Below are 19,874 nucleotides of genomic sequence, written 5' to 3'. Positions count from 1 at the left end.
GGGGGCTCGAACCAGTATCCTTACGCTGGTTCTTGCGCTTTGCACCACGTGCACTTAACCCACTGCACTATAACCGGACTCCCTCAAATGTGAATTTTATTGATAGTTGATTTATAACTCCTAATCTCACAAATTGCAGTGTTACATAATCAAAAAGGGGAAAGAGGGTAAAGCAGTGTTGCTTAGAAATGCATGTGTGTTTGTGGTAGGAAAACTGAAAATGGACACATCTAAATCAGAAGCTCTTGTCCCTGGGTGGTGCCCATCTACGGAATTTATGGGTTTGTTTCTTTTTCTTTTTTTTTCTTTTGCCTCCAGGGTTATCGCTGGGGCTCGGTACCTGCACTATGAATCCACTTCTCCTGGAGGCCATTTTCCCCCATTTTTGTTACCCTTGTTAGTACTGTGTAATTGCTATTGTTGTATAGGACAGAGAGAAATCGAGAGAGGAGGGAAGAAAAACATAGACAACCTGATTAAACACTTGTGATGCAACCCCCCTGCTGATGGGAAGCCAGGGGCTCGAACCAGGATCTTTATGCTGGTCTTTGCACCCTCGTACCATATGCACATAACCCGCTGTGCTACTGCCCAGCTCCTGGGTTTGTTTCTTTTATATTAGACTGTTTACATTTTTTAAAAATATTTTATTTGTTTATTCCCTTTTGTTGCCCTTGTTGTTTTATTGTTGTAGTTATTATTGTTGTCATTGTTGTTGGATAGGACAGAGAGAAATGGAGAGAGGAGGGGAAGACAGAGGGAGGGAGAGAGAAAGATAGACACCTGCAGACCTGCTTCACCACTTGTGAGGTGACTCCCCTGCAGGTGGGGAGCCAGGGCTCGAACCGGGATCCTTGCTCCGGTCCTTGTTCTTAGCGCCACCTGCGCTTAACCCTCTGCACTACAGCCCTACTCCCGACTGTTTACATTTTGACAGTGAATCTTTATAATCAGAAAAGGCTATTTTTTAAGTTAATAATTATTTTTCTTGTGACCATCTTGCAAAGAAACTACATATAAAAACTATCTACTGGGGAGTCGGATGGTAGCACAGTGGGTTAAGCGCAGGTGGCGCAGAGGATCCCAGTTCCAGCCCCTGACTCCCCACCTGTAGGGGAGTCACTTCACAAGTGGTGAAGCAGGTCTGCAGGTGTCTATCTTTCTCTCCCCCCTCTGTCTTCCCCTCCTCTCTCCATTTATCTCTGTCCTATCCAACAACAACATCAATAACAACAATGGCTACAACAATAAAACAACAAAAGGGAATAAATAAATATTAAAAAATAAAAATTAAAAAATAAACTATCTACTGATATATAGTATTTGTACACCTCATTTTTTAGGTCTGTTTTCTAAGTTTTTTCCATCTACATGAGCTTAGGTAAACTGTATGTATGAGGTCATATCCTTTCTTTTCTTTGAAAGTACATTTTCTATTAAATACTTCATTTTTGAAATGAAACACCAGTTCATTCTGATCAACCCAATATTACTTTTTTATTTTTATTTAATTATCTACTTATTTTTAAACATATTTTAAGCTATTTATTTATTTATTTATGAGAAATATAAGAGGGGGGAGAGAAAGAACCAGAACCAGACATCATTCTGGTACATGTGCTGCCAGGAATTGAACTAAGGACCTCGTGCTTGAGAGTCCAATGCTTTATCTACTTTGCCACCTCCTGGACCACTTTATTTTAAAAATATTTTTTTTATTTATTATTGGGGAGAGACAGAGAGAAATTGAGAGGAGGTGAGTTAGAGAGGGAGATAGAGACAGAGACACCTGCAGCCCTGCCTCACCATTCATGAAACTTTCCCCCTGCAGGTGGGGGCCAGGGGCTTAAACCTGGGCCCTTGCACACCATAGTGTGTGTACTTAACCAGGGGTACCACTGTGTGGCCCCTCTCTTTTTTAAGATGACTCTCAAGAATGAACCAAGGGCCTTGGATACACATAATACTGCTGAGTAGCATTCCTGGCCCAGTATTTTTATACTGTATCTTTAGAGGAAGAGATGAGAGAGGGAGTACTTGGGAATGGGCCAGGGCCAGGGAAGCTATCTCAGTGTGCCAGGCTTGTATTTGCCATAAGGCTTATACAACCCATGACCTAATTATTCTGCATAGCCAGCAGTGATAAGTAACTTCTCTTAAGTACAGATAGGTGTCAGTGGGGCTGAAACTCTAGGCCATAGCCAGTTTGATACCTGATGTGAATGAGGGGGTACTTCACCTACTGACATTGCAGTCGTAACTCTGCTAAGCTTCCCTGAGGCTTGTTCAGATAGAATTCAAAGGAGCTAAGTGGTGGTGCATCTGGTTGAGCATACATGTTACAATGTGCAAGGACCCGAGTTCGAGCCCCTAGTCCCTCCCTATCTGCAGGTAGAAAGCTTTGAGAGTGGTGAAGCGTTGTTGGCAGGTGTCTCTTTCTCTCTCCCTCTCTAGCAACACCTTTCCTCTCTTTTTCTGGCTGTCTCTATCCAATAAATAAATAAAAGTAATTAAAAGAGAGAGAGAACAAAAGAATGTTAGTCTAAAAGAGACTTTGTGCCATATGCAGATTTTCCTCCTTTCTTTTGTTTCCCTTAGATATCTTTTGTTCTTTTTTTAAATTTTCTTTTTATATTTTTATTATTATTTATTTATTTGCCTCCAGGGTTATCAATGGGACTTGGTGCTTGCACTACAAATCCACTGCTTCTAGAGGCTTTTTTTCCCTTTTGTTGCCCTTGTTTATTGTTGTTGTTGTTGTTGGATAGGACAGAGAGAGATCTAGAGGGGAGGGGAAGACAGAGAGGGGGAAAGAAAGTTAGACACCTGCAGACCTGCTTCACCGTTTGTGATGTGGCCACCACCCCCCACCTCAAACACACACACACACACCCCGCAGGTGCAGAGCCAGGGGCTCCAAACTGGGATCCTTACGCTGGCCCTTGCACTTTGCACCACATGCACTTAACCCGCTGCACCACCGCCCAGCCCCTATCTTTTGCTCTCTTAAACAACCCATGTACTTCTTGTTAGTTTAAGATGTTTTAGAATTCCTTTGATCTATCTTGTAACTGACCAGTAAAAAGACAAGGGAACTGGTAGTGGCTGCTACACTACTTGCCATGCTCCTGTAGGATGGTAAGTATGTACACCACGTCATGCCTCCAAAATTCCTGACATGAGTCTTTGGGAAGTTATTCATTTAAATATGAATCCTGCAAGGATACTGAATTCCTTAAAGATCACAGGAATAAAAACAAGGAAGGGTCAGGCATAAAGAAAAGCAAGGAAGGGAGAGACATTAGTGCACAGTCACTCCACCACCCTTTGAGCTTCACTGCTGCTGTCCATGGTGCTCTTGTCTGGTGCCAGGGACCAAGCTCAAGGCCTTCTGTATGGCAAGGTGTGCACTGTGCCTACCGAGCTGCCTCCTGGCTCCCAATCCAATATTACCTTATTGTGTTTGGCTTTAAAAAAATCACTTTAGGGGGTCGGGCAGTAGTGCAGCGGGTTAAGTGCACGTGGCGCAAAGCGCAAGGACCAGCGGAAGGATCGTAGTTGGAGCCCCCGGCCCCCCATCTGCAGGGGAGTCACTTCACAGGCGGTGAAGCAGGTCTGCAGGTGTCTATCTTTCTCTCCCCCTCTCTGTCTTCCACTCCTCTCTCCATTTCTCTCTGTCCTATCCAACAATGAACAACAACAATAATAACCACAACAAGACTACAACAACAAGGACAACAAAAGGGGAAAAAATGGCCTCCAGGAGCAGTGGATTCATGGTACAGGCACTGAGCCCCAGCAATAACCCTGGAGGCAAAAAAAAAATCACTTTATTGGGGGTAGAGGATAATGACTGACAGCTGTTGTCACATGAGTACAGTTTATTTGTGAAATGGGTGTCTGCACACAATTCCCACCACCAGCTTATGTTTCCTCTACCATCATATACTGAGTCCCAATGTCTTCTGAGCCCTTTCCAGCCTCCCCGCTTTAGAGTCCTCAGTTCTGCTGCAATAGGCCACAATTAATCTGTCTCACCCTATGCTTTCTCTTTCTTGGATTTTATTTTATATATATACTTTATCAGATCCAAGGGGCAGAAACAGAATTCAACTCACTGGTGAAGCTGAGCCACCCAAATATAGTCCGTTACTTTGCAATGAACCTCAAAGAGCAAGAAGATTCTATCATAGTGGACATTCTGGTGGAGCATGTGAACGGCATCTCCCTGGCTGCACACCTGCAACATTCCAGCCCCATCCCTGTGCATCAGCTCCGCAGTTACGCAGCTCAGCTCTTAGCAGGGCTGGACTATCTGCACAGCAATTCTGTGGTGCACAAGGTGCTGAATGCAGCCAACGTCTTACTGGATGCAGAGGGGACTGTGAGGATCACTGACTACAGCATCTCCAAGCGCCTGGCAGACATCTGCAAGGAGGACGTGTTTGAGCAGACCCGAGTACGCTTCAGTGACAGTGCAATCCCTTATAAGACGGGGAAGAAGGGGGACGTGTGGCAGTTGGGCCTGCTGCTTCTGTCCCTCAGTCAAGGGCAGGAGTGTGCAGAATACCCTGTGGTCATCCCCCGTGACTTACCAGTTGACTTCCAGGATTTTCTGAAAAAGTGAGTGTCACCAGTTCTTTTGAACTGTGCATGATGCCTTTGTTTTTGTTTGGTTTTTTGACAGAAAGAAATTGAGAGGAGAGAATGTAGATAGATAGATAGATAGATAGATACCTGCAGCCCTCGACCAAGCATACCAACGCCCCCCTCCCCGTCCCTAGTCCTTCATGCCTATATTATTTATTGTGCTTGGGTTTTGGATTTCTAAATCATGAACGAGCAGACAAGTGAGGACTTGGATTACAGGACATTGTTTTTTCCAAAATCATTTGGACTTAATCATGAATTTGTAAACTATTTTGGGGGGACTGCCTGGTATACTCTTAAGAAATCATTGCTATGGTATTGTAGCAATGTCAGGTATTCCAAATGGAAGACTCTCTCCCCACCTCTGCTGCTGATTCCTAAAAGGTCAAGGGTGAGGACTCCTATTTCATAAATACCTTTAGAAATCCAATTCTTCCACCATTTGTAATATTAGCAATGTCACAATCAGCCAAGTTGGAGAATGCAAACAACCTGACTATAACCAAAGAGTTTTTAATACCTGTAAATTTCAAATGCATATTTTATGAACCAAGTTTGCTCTATTTTTAGAGAATTCTTAAGGCTTTTCTCAAGTCTAAAGCTTTTGTCCAGGTCCTTCAGAGGCTGCAGTGTTTTCTACTCTAGGCCTGTTTCAATTCTCAGTACAAGACATACCTAGATTCTCATAGCTTCACAGTTAAATGGGAATTCTGACCCCTACTTTCTGAATTTTTCTGTGTATACATTTAGTTCACCTTTCTGGCTAAAACTGACCTGGATTGAGTATATTCTTGCCTGACATGCCATCTTGCTTTTTACCTTATTCCTTTCCATTACCCCATTTCACTCATCCCCTTCCTGTCTTTTATCCTTCACATTTCTTTTCCTGCCCCTACCTGTTCCATCTGCTATTTGATGTGAACACTTTGCCTTAAATGTTCCAAAGTTGAACATAGTGGTACTGATTTAGAATAAAACCATGTCTGTTTGCCATAAGATAGGAGACATGTTATACAGACATTTTGTGGACAGTGTTCAACTTCAATTCTTTATTTTGTTCTCAAAGTATATATACATCTGAAGATTTCTAAAGAAATAACTTAGTTATTTTTTAGGTGGTTCCTGGGAATGAACCCTGGGCTTTGATCATTCATGATATCACCACTGAGTAGCCTCTCTGGGTTTTTTTCCCTCCATTTTTCAGAGAAAGAAGGCATGAGAGACAGAGAGGAGAGACAACAGACCACCTTTGAACTATCCTAGGAGCTCTGCCTATAGTACCCATAGGGCTCCCATGTGTTCCCAGGACCTCACACATAATTTGTTTTGTGATTCATGGAGTGAGCTATCTCCTGGCCTCTGTGATTTCTCTTAAATGAAATAGACCCTTAAGAATATTTATTCAAGCTGCTTTGCCATGTGTATGACTCAGGTTCAAGCTTGACCTCCACCTCACCTCACTGAAGAAAACTTTGCAGCCCTAGTGTCTCTCCCCGCCCCTCCATATGTGTATCTATGTGTAATTTACCCCCAAAGACCAGCAAGATATCTGACTTGGATATTGTGTTTGCTTTGACATGGGCACAACCCAAGACTCTGGAGTGGGGGTGGGGAGGGTTCAGGTCCTGAAACATGATAGCAGAGGAGGACCTAGCAGGGGTTGTATTGTTATGTGGAAATGTTATGCATGTACAAACTATTGCATTTTACTATTGACTATAAACCATTAATCCCCCATTAAAGAAATAAAGAAAAAAATTCCCATAAAATGGGTCTAATCACACTGCCTACTCCAGGAGGTTAAAGAGCTCATATGTGTATAGAGCTTCTAGTAGTGCCTGGGATTTGACTCATGCTGAGTCCTTGTTCAGTAGCTCTTTACCTACAGACTTAAAATATTAGCTTGCCCTGCACTTCATTCTTTTTGGGTCAAAACTAGACTTTGTATTTAATTTTGCTTCCTATGACCACTATGATGCCAAAACCATAGAACTTTGCCATTTTAACCAGTAGCAACTGGTGGCAATACAATCTCTCAAAGATTGGCATTAAAGTTTTCTTGGCCTAGATTTACTGTGGGGTCACTCACATTCTGTCACAGTGAAGTTAGAGTTGCCCTTCACAGGGCATGTTCACTGTAGCCCTGCTGAGGATCTCTCCTCTATCTCATACTAAGGTGTGTTTGCTTGGATGACAAGGAACGATGGAGTCCTCAGCAGTTGCTGAAACACAGCTTTATAAATCCTCAGCCCAAAACAACTTTACTGGAACAAAGTCCTGAAGGTAAGCCTGTGGCCATTTTTTGTTGGTATCCATTGTGGACATAAATTGTGCTCAAGTATACTTGAATTTGAAACTTGAACAAACTGCTTGGATTGTTTATTTATTTAGAGACAGAGAGGGAAGGGAATGTGTGAAAGAGACCACAGTATGGAAGCTTCCTCCACTGCTTTGGGAGCCAAGCTTAAACCTGGTTCGCATACATTGTCCAAGTGAGCTGTTTTGCTGGCCTGCGCATCATTTAAAAAAAAAAAAAAAAACAGACTTTTATACCAGGCTCTACATAAATCCATTCTTGTCAGAAGTACAGGTGAGGAATTGTTTTTGCATCCTGGTCTTTCCAGTCTACTGCTGGGTTGTCACTGGTATTGGCAACTTTTTTGTCACTATTACCCTTATATCATGGAACCAGATATCCTGCTGCCACTCAATTAGCAGGTGAAGGAACCTTTGGAGCTTGGTTCTTTGCTCATTTCCTTACTCTTTGTCTCAGCATCTCCACCTGTAAACTTGGGATAATCGTATATTTCTTTTTTTTCTTAAACTTTATTCATTTTTCCCTTTTGTTGCTCTTGTTTATCGTTATTGTTGTTATTATTGCTGTTGTTATTTCTGTCGTTGTTGGATAAGACAGAGAGAAATGGAGTGAGGAGGGGAAGACAGAGGGGGAGAGAAAGATAGACACCTGCAGACCTGCATCACCGCCTGTGAAGTGACTCCCTTGCAGGTGGGGAGCCGGGGGCTCGTACCCAGATCCTTGAGCCTGTCCTTGCGCTTCACACCACATGCTCTTAACCCGCTGTGCCACCGCCCGATTCCCAATCGTATATTTTTAAAAGTGTGTGTGTGTGTGTGTGTGTGTGTGTGTGTGTGTTAATGAGAGAGAGAGAAAAAGAGAACCAGAGCATCATTGGCACATGTAATGCCCAGGGTCAAACTGAGGACCTCATGCTTTAGAGTTCAACATTTCATTCACTGCATCCCCTCCCAGTCCACAACTAATTACATATTTCTGCCTACTCTAAGTGTGGACAGGTGAGGTAAAGTACAAAAGGGTCTGCCAGGTGAGAGGTGCTTAATCAAAGTATTGGTCAGGTACTTCTCCTGGTGCTGCTTACACCATTGTTGAATGCTGTGGCTCTCCCCATTTCTCTGAAGCCTCATTTGCCTCTTGCTTTCTGTCTCATCTCAGATTCTGGAGGACAGGATTACATGGAGACTGTGATTCCTAGCAATCAGCTACCGAGTGCAGCACTCTTCAGTGACACACAGAGACAGTTTTCCCGCTATTTCAATGAATTTGAAGAACTGCAGCTCCTTGGCAAAGGTGCCTTTGGAGCTGTCATCAAGGTGTGGTACAAGTGATCTGCCATCAATAGGATTCTGAGAGTAGGACTGGAAAGCATTTCACACTGAAAAATTAATTACTATGGTAGTCAGGAACAGAAAGACAATTTTAATCAAGTTTTCCCAAAGGAAACTACAGTGTCATATCACTTTTCAACTTTCTCCTTGAAATAATTAACTATTACTAGTCAAGAGAGTAAATATTCTAAGGGCAGGGGCCAGGCAGTGGCACACCTGGTTGAATGCACATTTTATAGTGGGCAAGGTTCAAGCCCCTGGTCCCCACCTGCAGGGGCAAAGCTTTGCAAGTGGTGAAGCAAGGCTGCAGGTGTCTCTCTGCCTCTCTCCCTCTCTATCTCCCCCTTCCCTCTCAATTTCTGGCTGTCTCTATCCAATAAATAAAGACAACTAAAAAAAAGAGGAGCAGGGGCCAGGCGGTAGCACACTGGATTAAGTTCACACAGTGCAAAGCACAAGGACCTGTGCAAGGATCCCAGTTAGAGCTCCCAGCTCCTAAACTAAAAATAAATAAATAAATAAATAAATAATTCTAAGGGCAAACATAATGAGGTAGACATCCTCCAGGTTATTGCTCTATCCAGGGTTATTGCTGGGGCTGGGTGCAGGCACTTTGGATCCACTGCTCCTGGGGGCCTTCTTTTTTTAAAAAACAACAACAACACATTTTTACTGGATAGGACAGAAACTGAGAGAAGGGAAGATAGAGGAAGATAGACACTTGTAGATTTGCTTCACTGCTTGTGAAGTGGCACCCCCCACTTCCAAGTGGGAAGCCGGGTGCTCGAACCGAGATCTTCACACAGTCCCGCTGGAGATTGCCAGCTTGCAGTTCTAGGTTCAGAGAGAGGAGAGAGCAGACAGGTGTGTGTAAGCTGCGGGTACATGGAGCTGCTCTCCTTCGCTGCAGGTGCAGAACAAGCTAGACGGCTGCTGCTACGCAGTCAAGCGCATCCCCATCAACCCCGCCAGCCGCCACTTCCGCCGCATCAAGGGCGAGGTGACGCTGCTGTCGCGCCTGCACCATGAGAACATCGTGCGCTACTACAACGCCTGGATTGAGAGGCACGAGCGGCCGCTGGGCCCCTGCACTCCGCCCTGCGACACTGGGCCCCTGGCTCAGGACGGGCGCGCCCCGCGACAGCCAGCGGACAGTAGTGCGGAGGACAGCGTGGAGGCAGCCGCGCCGCCCATCGTCAGCGGCTCGGTAGAGTGGAGCACATCGGCTGAGCGCTCTGCCAGCGGCCGCTTCCCCGCCACCGCCTGCGGCGACAGTGACAGTGAGGAGGACGAGGACGAGGGCGGTGGAGTCTTCTCACAGTCCTTCCTGTGAGCGCAGGGCTGGGGGGTAGGCAGTACCGGGCCCCTGGCTTAGTCCCCTACGGGCTCACAGGCTGGAAAAGGCTTTGATTAGAAGCCCAATCCTCCTTACCAGATCTTTTTTTATAAGATTTATTTACTTATGGAGGTAGAGGAGAGCCGCAGCATCATTCTGCTGTATGCGACACTGGGGGTCGAACTTGGGACCTCTTGCTTAAGAGTTCAACGCCATACTCATTGCTTTACCATGTTTTTTTGAAAATATGCATATGAAACCCACTGTTAAACACTTAACCAACGTAATTCAGAATTTCCTCTCCCTATGGCTTCCAAAAGACTACAAAAATTCAAGCTTTAGCAAAAGAGAGAAAGAAATTTCTCCCAGTACCTCAGCTTAACACAATATTTTATTTATTTGTTTGTTTGCTTATTTATTTTTGCCAGAGCACTGATCAGCTCTTGTTTATGGTGGTGCCAGGGAAAGAACCTGTGACACTGGAGCCTCAGGCATGCAAGTCTTTTGCCTGACTACTTACTGTACTAGTCTCCCTATCAATAGAGGTTGTCTTTATTTTTGTTTTTTTAATATACTTTTTTATTGGATAGAAACAGAGAAATTGAGAAGGGAGGGGAGATAAAGAAGGAAGATACAGAGAGACATACACCTGTAACCCTACTTCATGAGTGAAGCTTTCCATATGCAGATAGAAACTATTATTATTGTTATTATCATTATTATTTTTTATATTTATTGGATAGAGTCAGCCAGAAATTGAGAGGAAGGGGAAGATAGAATGTAAGAGAAACAGAAAGACATCTGCAGACCTGCTTCACCACTCGCAAAGCCTTCCCCCTGCAAGTGTGGAGCGGGGGCTCAAACCCAAGTCTTTGAGGACTATAATGTGTGTGCTCAACCAGGTATGCCACCACCTGGCCCCCTGGAAAGCTTTTTTGATATAGAGCCAACTGTAGTTCTAAATTCTAAAAGGGTTTACTAAGCTAATGATCATGATCTTAAAGTTTCAGACTCTCAGAACCTACCATGTCATTTGCTTTCATTGTTTTATTTCACTACCCAATTGGATATAGTTTATTCACACTCTCAACTATTATAGCAGAGGTTTTCAGTGTTTCTTAATAGCTCTGTTTCTCTTTAAGACCTGCTTCAGATTCTGAAAGTGACATCATTTTTGATAATGAAGATGAGAACAGCAAAAGCCAGAACCAGGTAAGTATGGTGCCATTTTCATCATTATGGGGCAGATATGTAACTCAAGTTAGCTGTTATAAACCTCAGGTAAATATAGCAAAGTCTTAAACAGATACACAGTTTGGAAACTGTCAGTTTTTAAATTTGACGGTTAAGATATGTGGTACTTAGACTATCCAGATGGCTCACCTGGAGAATGCAACTGCTTTGTCTTATGTGTGATCCAGGTTTAAACCCTGCTCTTACCACACTGGAAGAATCTTCAGTGCTGTGGTGTCTCTATCTCTGAATTTCTGTCTTGAAAAGTAGACCTAGAGCAGAGAACCCCTGATGATGACAGAAAAATGAAGATAAAATACATGCTATTTCTACATTCAGTTATCAGTGTTAATTTATCCACCTAATAAAACATGATTTAAAAAATTTTTAATTATCTTTATTGGATAGAGACGGCCAGAAATTGAGAGGGTAGAGGAGATGGAGAGGGAGAGAGAAAGAGAGACATCTGCAGCACTGCTTCACCACTTGCAAAGCTTTCCCCCTGCAGGTGGGGACCAGGAGCTTAAACCCAGGTCCTTGAGCACTGTAACATGTGCGCTCAACCAGGTGCACCACCACCTGGCCCCATAAAACATGATTGTTTTTAGAAGAGGGGAATAAGTTTAAGAGGGAACCTGGCTTTTTTCTTCATATATATATATGCACACACACACATATATATATATATAGTGTGAGGTTAATGTTTACAGGACAGTTATTGGCACACAGTTGTTGGTACAATTTCTCATCTCACAAAAGCACTCACCCCCAAATTAGGTCCATCACTGTGTACCAGGGACCTGAAAGCTCCCCCTGTGTCGTTGTACCCCCCCCCCATCTCTCTCCCTGGCCCTCTTCGAGCCCAGAGATCTTTGCTTTGGTGCAGTACACTGAATCAGTCCAAATTTTACTTTGTTTCTCCTTTCTATTCTTGTTTCTTACGTGAAACAAGAGTGAGATCACCCCATATTCATCTTTCTCTTTCTGGGTTATCTTACTTAACATGATCCTTCAAACTCCATCCAAGATAATGTGGAAAAGGAACCTCTTTTTTAAAATGAAAATAGTCTCCTCAAGGATTTGGGGAAACTGTGTGGGGCAGGGAGCGGAGAGTAGATGCAAAGTAACTGAATAACTAAATAGCCAAACTGTGGAGTTACATAGGTGTCACATCAAATTCCTCAATATGTTCATAAACCATTTTCTAGAAGGATGCTTTAACACTATGTCATGATCCTGAGTGGGTCATATCAGTTTTGAGGGTCACGGACAGCTCTGTAGTGCTGTAGAGAGAAGCAAAGAATATCATAAATATCAGATTAGTCAGGGTAAACCCTGGAGCTTGTGTCTATTGAGTGTGTGTACTGGGGATGATGTCAAACATTTGCTTTCTCTGCTTTTTAAAAAATTTTTATTTATTTATTATTGAATAGAGACAGACTTAACTTATTTTTGATAGGGGAGGGGAAGATAGGGAGAGACACTGTTTATTTTTATAGGAGAGGTCAGAACAGCTCTCAGCTCTGACATGTGCTGTGCTAGAAATCAAGCCCAGGGCCTCAAGCATGCATGTCCGGTGCTCTACAGTTGAGCTTTCTTCTCAGTCAAAAAAATTTTTTTCCCAGATTATGATCTGAAACTTTTAAAAAATACCACTCCAGTCCTTGGTCCCCACATAATTTTTATCTTCCTGTGGGCTAGTTTAAAGTGTTATTTACTAGTGAGAATGAGCCAGACCATCACTCTGGCACATTCAGTGCCAGAGATAGAACTCTGAACCTCATGCTTGAGACTCCAATGCTTTATCCACTGAACCACCTCCTGGGCCAGGGACAAAGCTTTTTTTTTTTTTTTTTGCTTTCTTTTTTAAAACTTTAAAAATATTTTTTGTGATTTAATAACAATGTATAAGATTAAGATTAAAGGGTTAGAGCTTCTCACTGCACTGACCACCAAAGTTCTGTGCCACCCCCAGTAACCACCAAGATATTCTAAGGGGGTAAGGATACTAGGTTTGCTTGGTTGAGCACATAATTTGCCATGCTTAAGGACCACCACATGGGCACACCATGCAAAGAGGAAGCTTCAGAGTAGTGGAACAATATTATGGTATCTCACCTCCTTGCAGTGCCCATCTCTGCCCATATCTATATCTCACCCTTTCCCTCTAAAAGGGGGGGATGGGAACACACTGCCAGTGCCAGTAGATTCACACAGGTGCAAAGCCCCAGTGAAACCTTAATAGCAAAAAAAAAAAAGGAAAGAAAGAAAGAAAAGACTTCCAGAGACTGTCAGTTATTGCTTCAGAGAAGCATTTTGCAAATGAGAGTTTAATGTGATGGTTAAAAAAAAAAGTAATAAAAATATAGTTCCTAGCAGCTATAAGGATAGTAGATTAAGAACAGTCTACAGGCTGGCACCTGCTCTGCCATGTGCGTGACCCAGTATCAAGCTCAGCCCTGCTGAACTTGGAGAAGCTACTGTGCTGTGGTGTCTGTTCCCCTCCCTCTGTCTTTCTATCTAAAAAAAGTTGGCCCAGACCAAATATATATATATATTTATATAGGTAGATCAGTAGATAGAGATAATATAGTCAAACTATATCTGTGACCTTGGTGAAACTGTTGCAGTTTCTGATGGAAGGGGATGGGGACACACAACTTGGTTGTAAGTATGGTATGGAATTATGCCCCAATTATTTTATAATTGTGTAAATCACTATTAAATCACTAATAAAAACATCTTTAAAAGTTGGCCTAGAAAGTTAGTGTTCTGCTGATTTAAAAAAAAAACAAAAAAAACAGGATGAATGGTAGAGTAGTGCTCTGGACTTTCTCATTAAAAAAAAAAAAGTTGGGGATCGGGTGGTAGTGCACCAGGTTAAGCACACATAGTGCAAAGTGCAAGGATTAGTGTAAAGATCATAGTTTGCGCCCCCAGCAGCAGTAACAATAACAATAGCAACAGAAAGAAAAAAAAAACACCTCCAGGAGCAGTAGAAAGCCCCAGTGATAACCCTGGAAGCAATATATATATATATATATTATATATATATATATCTTTTTAAAATAAAAAAAAAGGATGGGGAATGTAGCTCAGTGGTAGAGCACATTTCTTACAAGTGTAAGATCTTGAGTTTCCTCCCAAGCACCACATAAGCAAAGAATCCCCCAAATCATAAAAATGGTAAATTGAACCAGGAATAATAGCATAGATAACTTAAACCACTGCTTTGATTTGGGTATTAGTTATGAATTTTTTTTAATATTTATTTTATTTATTTATTCCCTTTTGTTGCCGTATTTGTTATGAATTTAACTACCTTGAGGGCACCAAAGTTATACTCCTGTCCTGGGGGAATTCTAATTCACCAGTAGCAACCGCTAGGAGATTTAGAGACAATCCCAGAGGATGTGAGTAAGTCTCCCACAGCCTGATTGTTTCTAAAGCAGTTTCCCCCTCTCTGATAAAGGGATAATGTTGAAAAAATACTTTTTAAAAAAGTTATCAGACATGATCTAATACTACCTATTACTTTTTCCATGTAGGGACATGGAGGTATTCAACTATAGCTGTTAGAATAAAAATAGCTTTATAAAATGAGCACTATAGGGGCCAGGTGGTATTGTGCCCAGTAGAGTGCATATTACCATATACAAAGACTTGGGTTCAAGCCCCAAGACCCCACATGCAAGGGTAATGCTTCACAAATAGTGAAGCAGGCCTGCAGATATCTTCTCACTACCTTTCTACCTCCCTCTACTCTTTCTATTTCTATCCTATCAAATAAAAAGAAAAAAGGAAAAAAGAAAAGTAGCTGCTTGGAGCAATGGATTCCTCATGCCGGCACTGAGCCCCAGTGATAACCCTGGTCCTTAGAAGTAAAAAGGGTACAATGAGTTAGGGAAAAAATGAGCTGTTGGATTAGCCCTGTGGAAAAGGGAGCTAGAACATAAGCCAAGGTTAGTGGCAGCCGAGAACTTGTTCATGGACTTGTTCATGGATAGGTTCAACTATCATCACATTTTAACATTGTTAGCTATACCAGGTAAGGTACCTGCTGAGCTCTGCCTGAATCTCAGCACTACTCAGAAGTGCTAGGGCAGTAAGCACAGCTCTGATGCTGTACTGTCCCTTCCTGTCTCTCTCTGTCTATCTGAATGAAAATGTAGCCCAGCAGTGGTAACACTGCGCTTGTGCATGGCCCCAGCTCATCAAACTAAAATTACCCTAATAACTCCTTTAAGATTTCTTTTATATTATGAAGCTTTAAACAGTAATAATTTTCTCTAATGAACTTTGAATAGACAGGAAAAAAGAGTTGTTTTGACTGTCTAAGCTAAAGATAGATTGCTAGTCTTCTGTGTCCAAGAGAAGATATTCCAATAAAAAAGAGACTATTTAGCATTAGCCTGTCCATGTTCTGCCCTTCTGCACCATAGGAAGCTAGAAGTAATAGTTATGAATTGATTGATAGCCAAAAAACATGATATTGTGTCCTTTGGGACAAAATGGATGGAACTGGAGGTGTGTGCTTAGCGAAATAAGTAAAAAGATGAAAGATAGCAACCAAATGGTTTCATTCATGTGGTATCTGGAGAACTGAAATGAATGAAATTGTAAAAGACAAGCAAATGGTTTCTAAGACTTTGTAAGAACCATGGTGATTATTCGTTATCTTTAAAAGGTAGGAGGTTGGTGACAAAGAAATTTGCTGGTGGGTGTGGTGTGGAACTATAAATTGAATCTTACAATCTTGTAACCTACTGTCAATCACAAATAAAGGGGAAAGAAAGAATTGAGTGACAAGGAGTCTTTCTGTGCATCCACAGACCTTTAAGGCTATTTTCCCCATTATTCTGTGCATTGACTAACCTGGAAACTAAACAGTGGGTTACATATATATATATGTAATTTTTTTATTAGTGATTTAATGGTGATTTATAAGAGCATAAGATTATAGGATATAGTTATGTACCACACACAACACTCAAGTTCTTTCCTCCCACCCCAGTGATAACCACTGTAGTTCTCACAAAGCCTTTTAAAAATATTTATTCAGGGGGTCGGGTGGTAGCGCAGCGGGTTGAGCGCATGTGGTACAAAGTGCAAAGACCGGCATAAGGATCCCGGTTCGAGCCCCCGGATCCCCACCTGCAGTGGTGTCTGTCTTTCTCTCCCCATCTGTCTTCCCCTCCTCTCTCCATTTCTCTCTGTCCTATCCAACAACAAATGACATCAACAATAACAATAATAATCACAACAAGGCTACAACAACAATGGCAACAAAAGGGGGAAAATTCATTCATTCATTCATTCATTTTTGGATAGTGACTGAGAGAAATTGAGAAGGAAGAGAAAGATAGAGAGGGAGAAAGACACCTGCAGCACCACTTCACCACTTGCAAAGCTTCCCTGCCATAGGTGGGGACTGGGGGCTTGAACCTGAGTCCTTGTGCACTGTTATGTGTGCATTTTAACAGTTGTGCCACCACCTGACCCCTTCTCACAGTCTTAAGAGACAGGTTATTTACTTTTTTCTTTGCAAGTTCACTTCACAACCCATAATCACCTCTAGTTTCATCCATTTTGTCCCAATGGACACATATCATCTTTTTAATAGCAGAGTAGTACTACACTGAGTATATGTCCTATAATTTCTTATCCATTCATCTATTGATGGATATGTTGGTTGCTTCCATATTTTGGCTGTTGTGAATAGTGCTATTTTAGACAAGGAGGTACATATGTCCCTTTGAATCAGTGTTGGAGAGTGGATGTTTTTTTCTTCCTTTTTAAAAAATTTAACTGGAACACCACTCTAGCACATGTGATGCCAGAGACTGAACTTAAAAATCTCACACTTGATAGTCCAACTCACTATCCATTGCACTATTTCCTGGGCCACTAGCCAGTGAGTTCTGATAATAGCAAACTTCCATATTGACACTGTAAACACTAAAAGAGTAATGGTTGTGTCTGTTCACTGCCTATCCCTCTAGGGCAACAGGATGGGCACATGGGTGGGGAGGAGGAGCACAAAATATTGGTTTGGTGGTAGAGACATTGTTTAATCTCAGCTCCCATTTTGAGCCCTTCTGTGTTTCTCTTGAATTAGGATGGAGACTGCAATGGCAAGAACACTGACCAAGAAAGTGACCCAGTGGCAACACCTGAAGCTGTACACTACCTTTATATCCAGGTGAGGCCCTGGAACCCAGATCACAGGCAGAGCAACTCCCAGGAGTTGCTGGTCGGTATGTTTCAGGATCCAGGAGCAAGACAGTGGGCAAGGGGAGGGCTCATCCATAGGCCAGGAATGAATGGGCCAAAGAGCACGATAGTATAGAGGCCCTTTCTTCTGTCCCGGGGCAGGAGGCAGCACAGGCTGTGGATGTGGGCTGTGCACCTGCCTACAATAACTCACGTTCTGGGCCCGGCAGACACAGCTATGTAGGCCCAAGCATGATTCCTTGGCCTTCTGTGCTCTGGTTCCTCATCTAGAAATGATTTCTGTAAGGGTTTGCTTGTTTTATTAATGAGAGGAGAGGAAGAGAGAGTTAGAGCAATACACTGGCACGTGCAATTTATAAGAGTGAGAATTCAACATTTTATCCACTGTGCCACCTCCTGAGCTGCAACCTCATCTGAAAATTGAATAGTACTGTTAACATTTTTTTAAAAATCTCCCAGTCTCTTCTTTCAATTAAAAAACAAAATCAAACTTGGGCTGGGGAGATGGTGCAGAATTGGTACACCAGGCTTGTATGCCCAAAGTCCCCTGAGGACCCAAGTTCAATTCTTAGTACCACCAAATGCCAGAACTGAATGGTGATCTGGTCACACTTTTTCTCTCACTGAGAGAAATGAATCTTTTAAAATGTTTCAAACCTTTTCCATTCTGTTTGAGGGCCATGACCTATGTCTTGACAAAGAGGGTCACATTCATTGCAATTGACCTTTTCTTTAAAAAAAATATTTATTTCCTTTTGTTGTCGTTGTTTTATTGTTGTAGTTATTATTGTTGTTATTGATGTCATCATTGTTGGATAGGACAGAGAGAAATGGAGAGGGGAAGGGAAGACAGAGGGGGGAGAGAAAGATAAAGATAAGACACCTGCAGACCTGCTTCACCACCTGTGAAGCGACTCCCCTGCAGGTGGAGAGCCGGGGGCTGGAACTGGAATCCTCACACTGGTTCTTGCGCTTCATGCCACCTGTACTTAACCACCTGCGCTACTGCCCAACTCCTGCAATTGACCTTTCTAATTGAGACTCTACCTGGTCCAATCCCCCCCGCCCCCCCAACCTCAACCCCCATTTGTTCTTGTCTACAGATGGAGTACTGTGAGAAGAGCACTTTACGTGACACCATTGACCAGGGACTGTATCAGGACACCATCAGGCTGTGGAGACTTTTTCGAGAAATTCTGGATGGATTAGCTTATATCCATGAAAAAGTAAGTTTGATAACATTTTATGTCAGAAATGTATGAGTAAATAAAAAATATTGTATGATTGGAGAAGAACATAGAAATTATGGGCCTATTGAAATATGTTTTAATTTATTGTTTTTTTATTTTTATTCAATTGTTGGAAAAGTCATGATGCAGTTGGGCATAGAAAAAGAACCAGGCAGTGGTGCACCTGGTTAAGTGCACACATTACAGTGCATAAAGACTCAGGTTCAGGGGCCAGGTGGTGGCGCACCTGGTTAAGTGCACATGTTACAATGCACAAGGACCCAGGTTCAAGCCCCTAGTCCCCACCTGCAGGGGAAAAGCTTTGCAAGTGGTGAAGCAGGGCTGCAGGTGTCTCTCTATCTCTCTCCCTCTATCACCCCTTCCCTCTTGATTTCTGACTGTCTCTATCTAATAAATAAATAAAGATAGTAAAAAAAAATACCCAGGTTCAAGCCCCTGGTCCCTACCTGCAGGCGGAAAATTTCATAAGTTGTGAAGCAGGTTTGCAGGTGTCTTTCTGTCTCTATCCCCCCTCTATTTCTCTCTGTCTCTATCTAATAATAAATATATTTTTTTAAAAAAAGAAAGACATAGAAAAATGTTATGACTTTTCCAGCAACCCAGTATTACAATTTTGTATTGCCAGCAGGGTTACACTGGAGCTTAGTGCTTTCACAACAAATCCATTGCTACTAGTAACCACATTTTTTTCCCCTTTTCCTGATAGAAACAAATTGAGAGAAAAGAGGATTATAGAGAGAGAGAAAGAGACACATTGGCAGTACTGCTCTACTGCTTGTGGAGCTTCCCCCACGCAGGTGGGAAGTGGGGCTTGCACATGTGCATGGTAACTCATGGTACATGGTAACACTAGCAGGGGTACCACTGCCCAGCCCCTGGAATCTGCTTTCATGTGGTCTGTGAATTAAGAACATAAGAAAAGCTATCAACATTTTTAATGAGGAAAAAAAATAGAAGATAAGCCAGTGAAACATCTCACTTAGCTAGTGCTCTGAAGTCCAACTCCATCAGGGCCCATCTTAGAGAAGAGGAAAAATGGATGGACATTCGAAAGTAGTAATAGATGTAAGTGTGAATTAGAAAGGAAGAGAAGGCAGGACCATAGGGAAAAAGGGGGCAAGTATATATAAATATGGACAGAGAAATAATGGTCAGTCCTTATCTGCAACCCTGAGAGAACTACTGGAACTTCCAGTGGAGGGAATGGGGATACAGAATTGTGGTGGCGATTGTGTGGAATTATATCCCTGTTATCTTATAATTTTGTAAATCAGTATTAAGTCATACTAAAATTAAAAAAAGAAAAAGGAAAAGTCTGCTAACCTCTGGTTAGGAAGAAATATTTGCGTGTGCCTAGAATTCAAGAATGCATCCATCAGTGGTTTGCAATAAAGGGATAGTAGGATTCATATTGCTATTGTCTTTAAGTCTTAGTGACTCAGTGCTAGCTTTACTAAGGACATGGAGAAGACAGAATCATATAGCAGGGACAGAGATGAGGCTGAGTAACATAGCCTGACACTTGC

The 19,874-nt window shown here is 42.4% G+C and overlaps 1 protein-coding gene across 6 annotated transcripts in view; it reads left to right on the top strand.

Annotated features, from left to right (window-relative positions):
* EIF2AK4 (eukaryotic translation initiation factor 2 alpha kinase 4) overlaps positions 1-19,874 on the top strand; it is a 162,543-nt gene that overhangs the window by 50,957 nt on the left and 91,712 nt on the right. For all 6 annotated transcript variants that reach the window (XM_060175102.1, XM_060175103.1, XM_060175105.1 and 3 more), the window contains 7 exons: positions 4,088-4,623; positions 6,827-6,933; positions 8,123-8,280; positions 9,206-9,624; positions 10,774-10,843; positions 16,983-17,066; positions 18,202-18,324. In XM_060175102.1, the coding sequence (XP_060031085.1) occupies positions 4,088-4,623; positions 6,827-6,933; positions 8,123-8,280; positions 9,206-9,624; positions 10,774-10,843; positions 16,983-17,066; positions 18,202-18,324 (1,497 nt within the window). The remainder of the gene's footprint in view (positions 1-4,087; positions 4,624-6,826; positions 6,934-8,122; positions 8,281-9,205; positions 9,625-10,773; positions 10,844-16,982; positions 17,067-18,201; positions 18,325-19,874) is intronic.

This window comes from Erinaceus europaeus, chromosome 16 (genome assembly GCF_950295315.1).
Source record: "Erinaceus europaeus chromosome 16, mEriEur2.1, whole genome shotgun sequence".
In the NCBI taxonomy this organism is placed as follows: Eukaryota; Metazoa; Chordata; class Mammalia; order Eulipotyphla; family Erinaceidae; genus Erinaceus; species Erinaceus europaeus.
The sequence above is the reverse complement of the archived record's forward strand: the minus strand, read 5'-3'. Positions and strand labels throughout refer to the sequence as shown.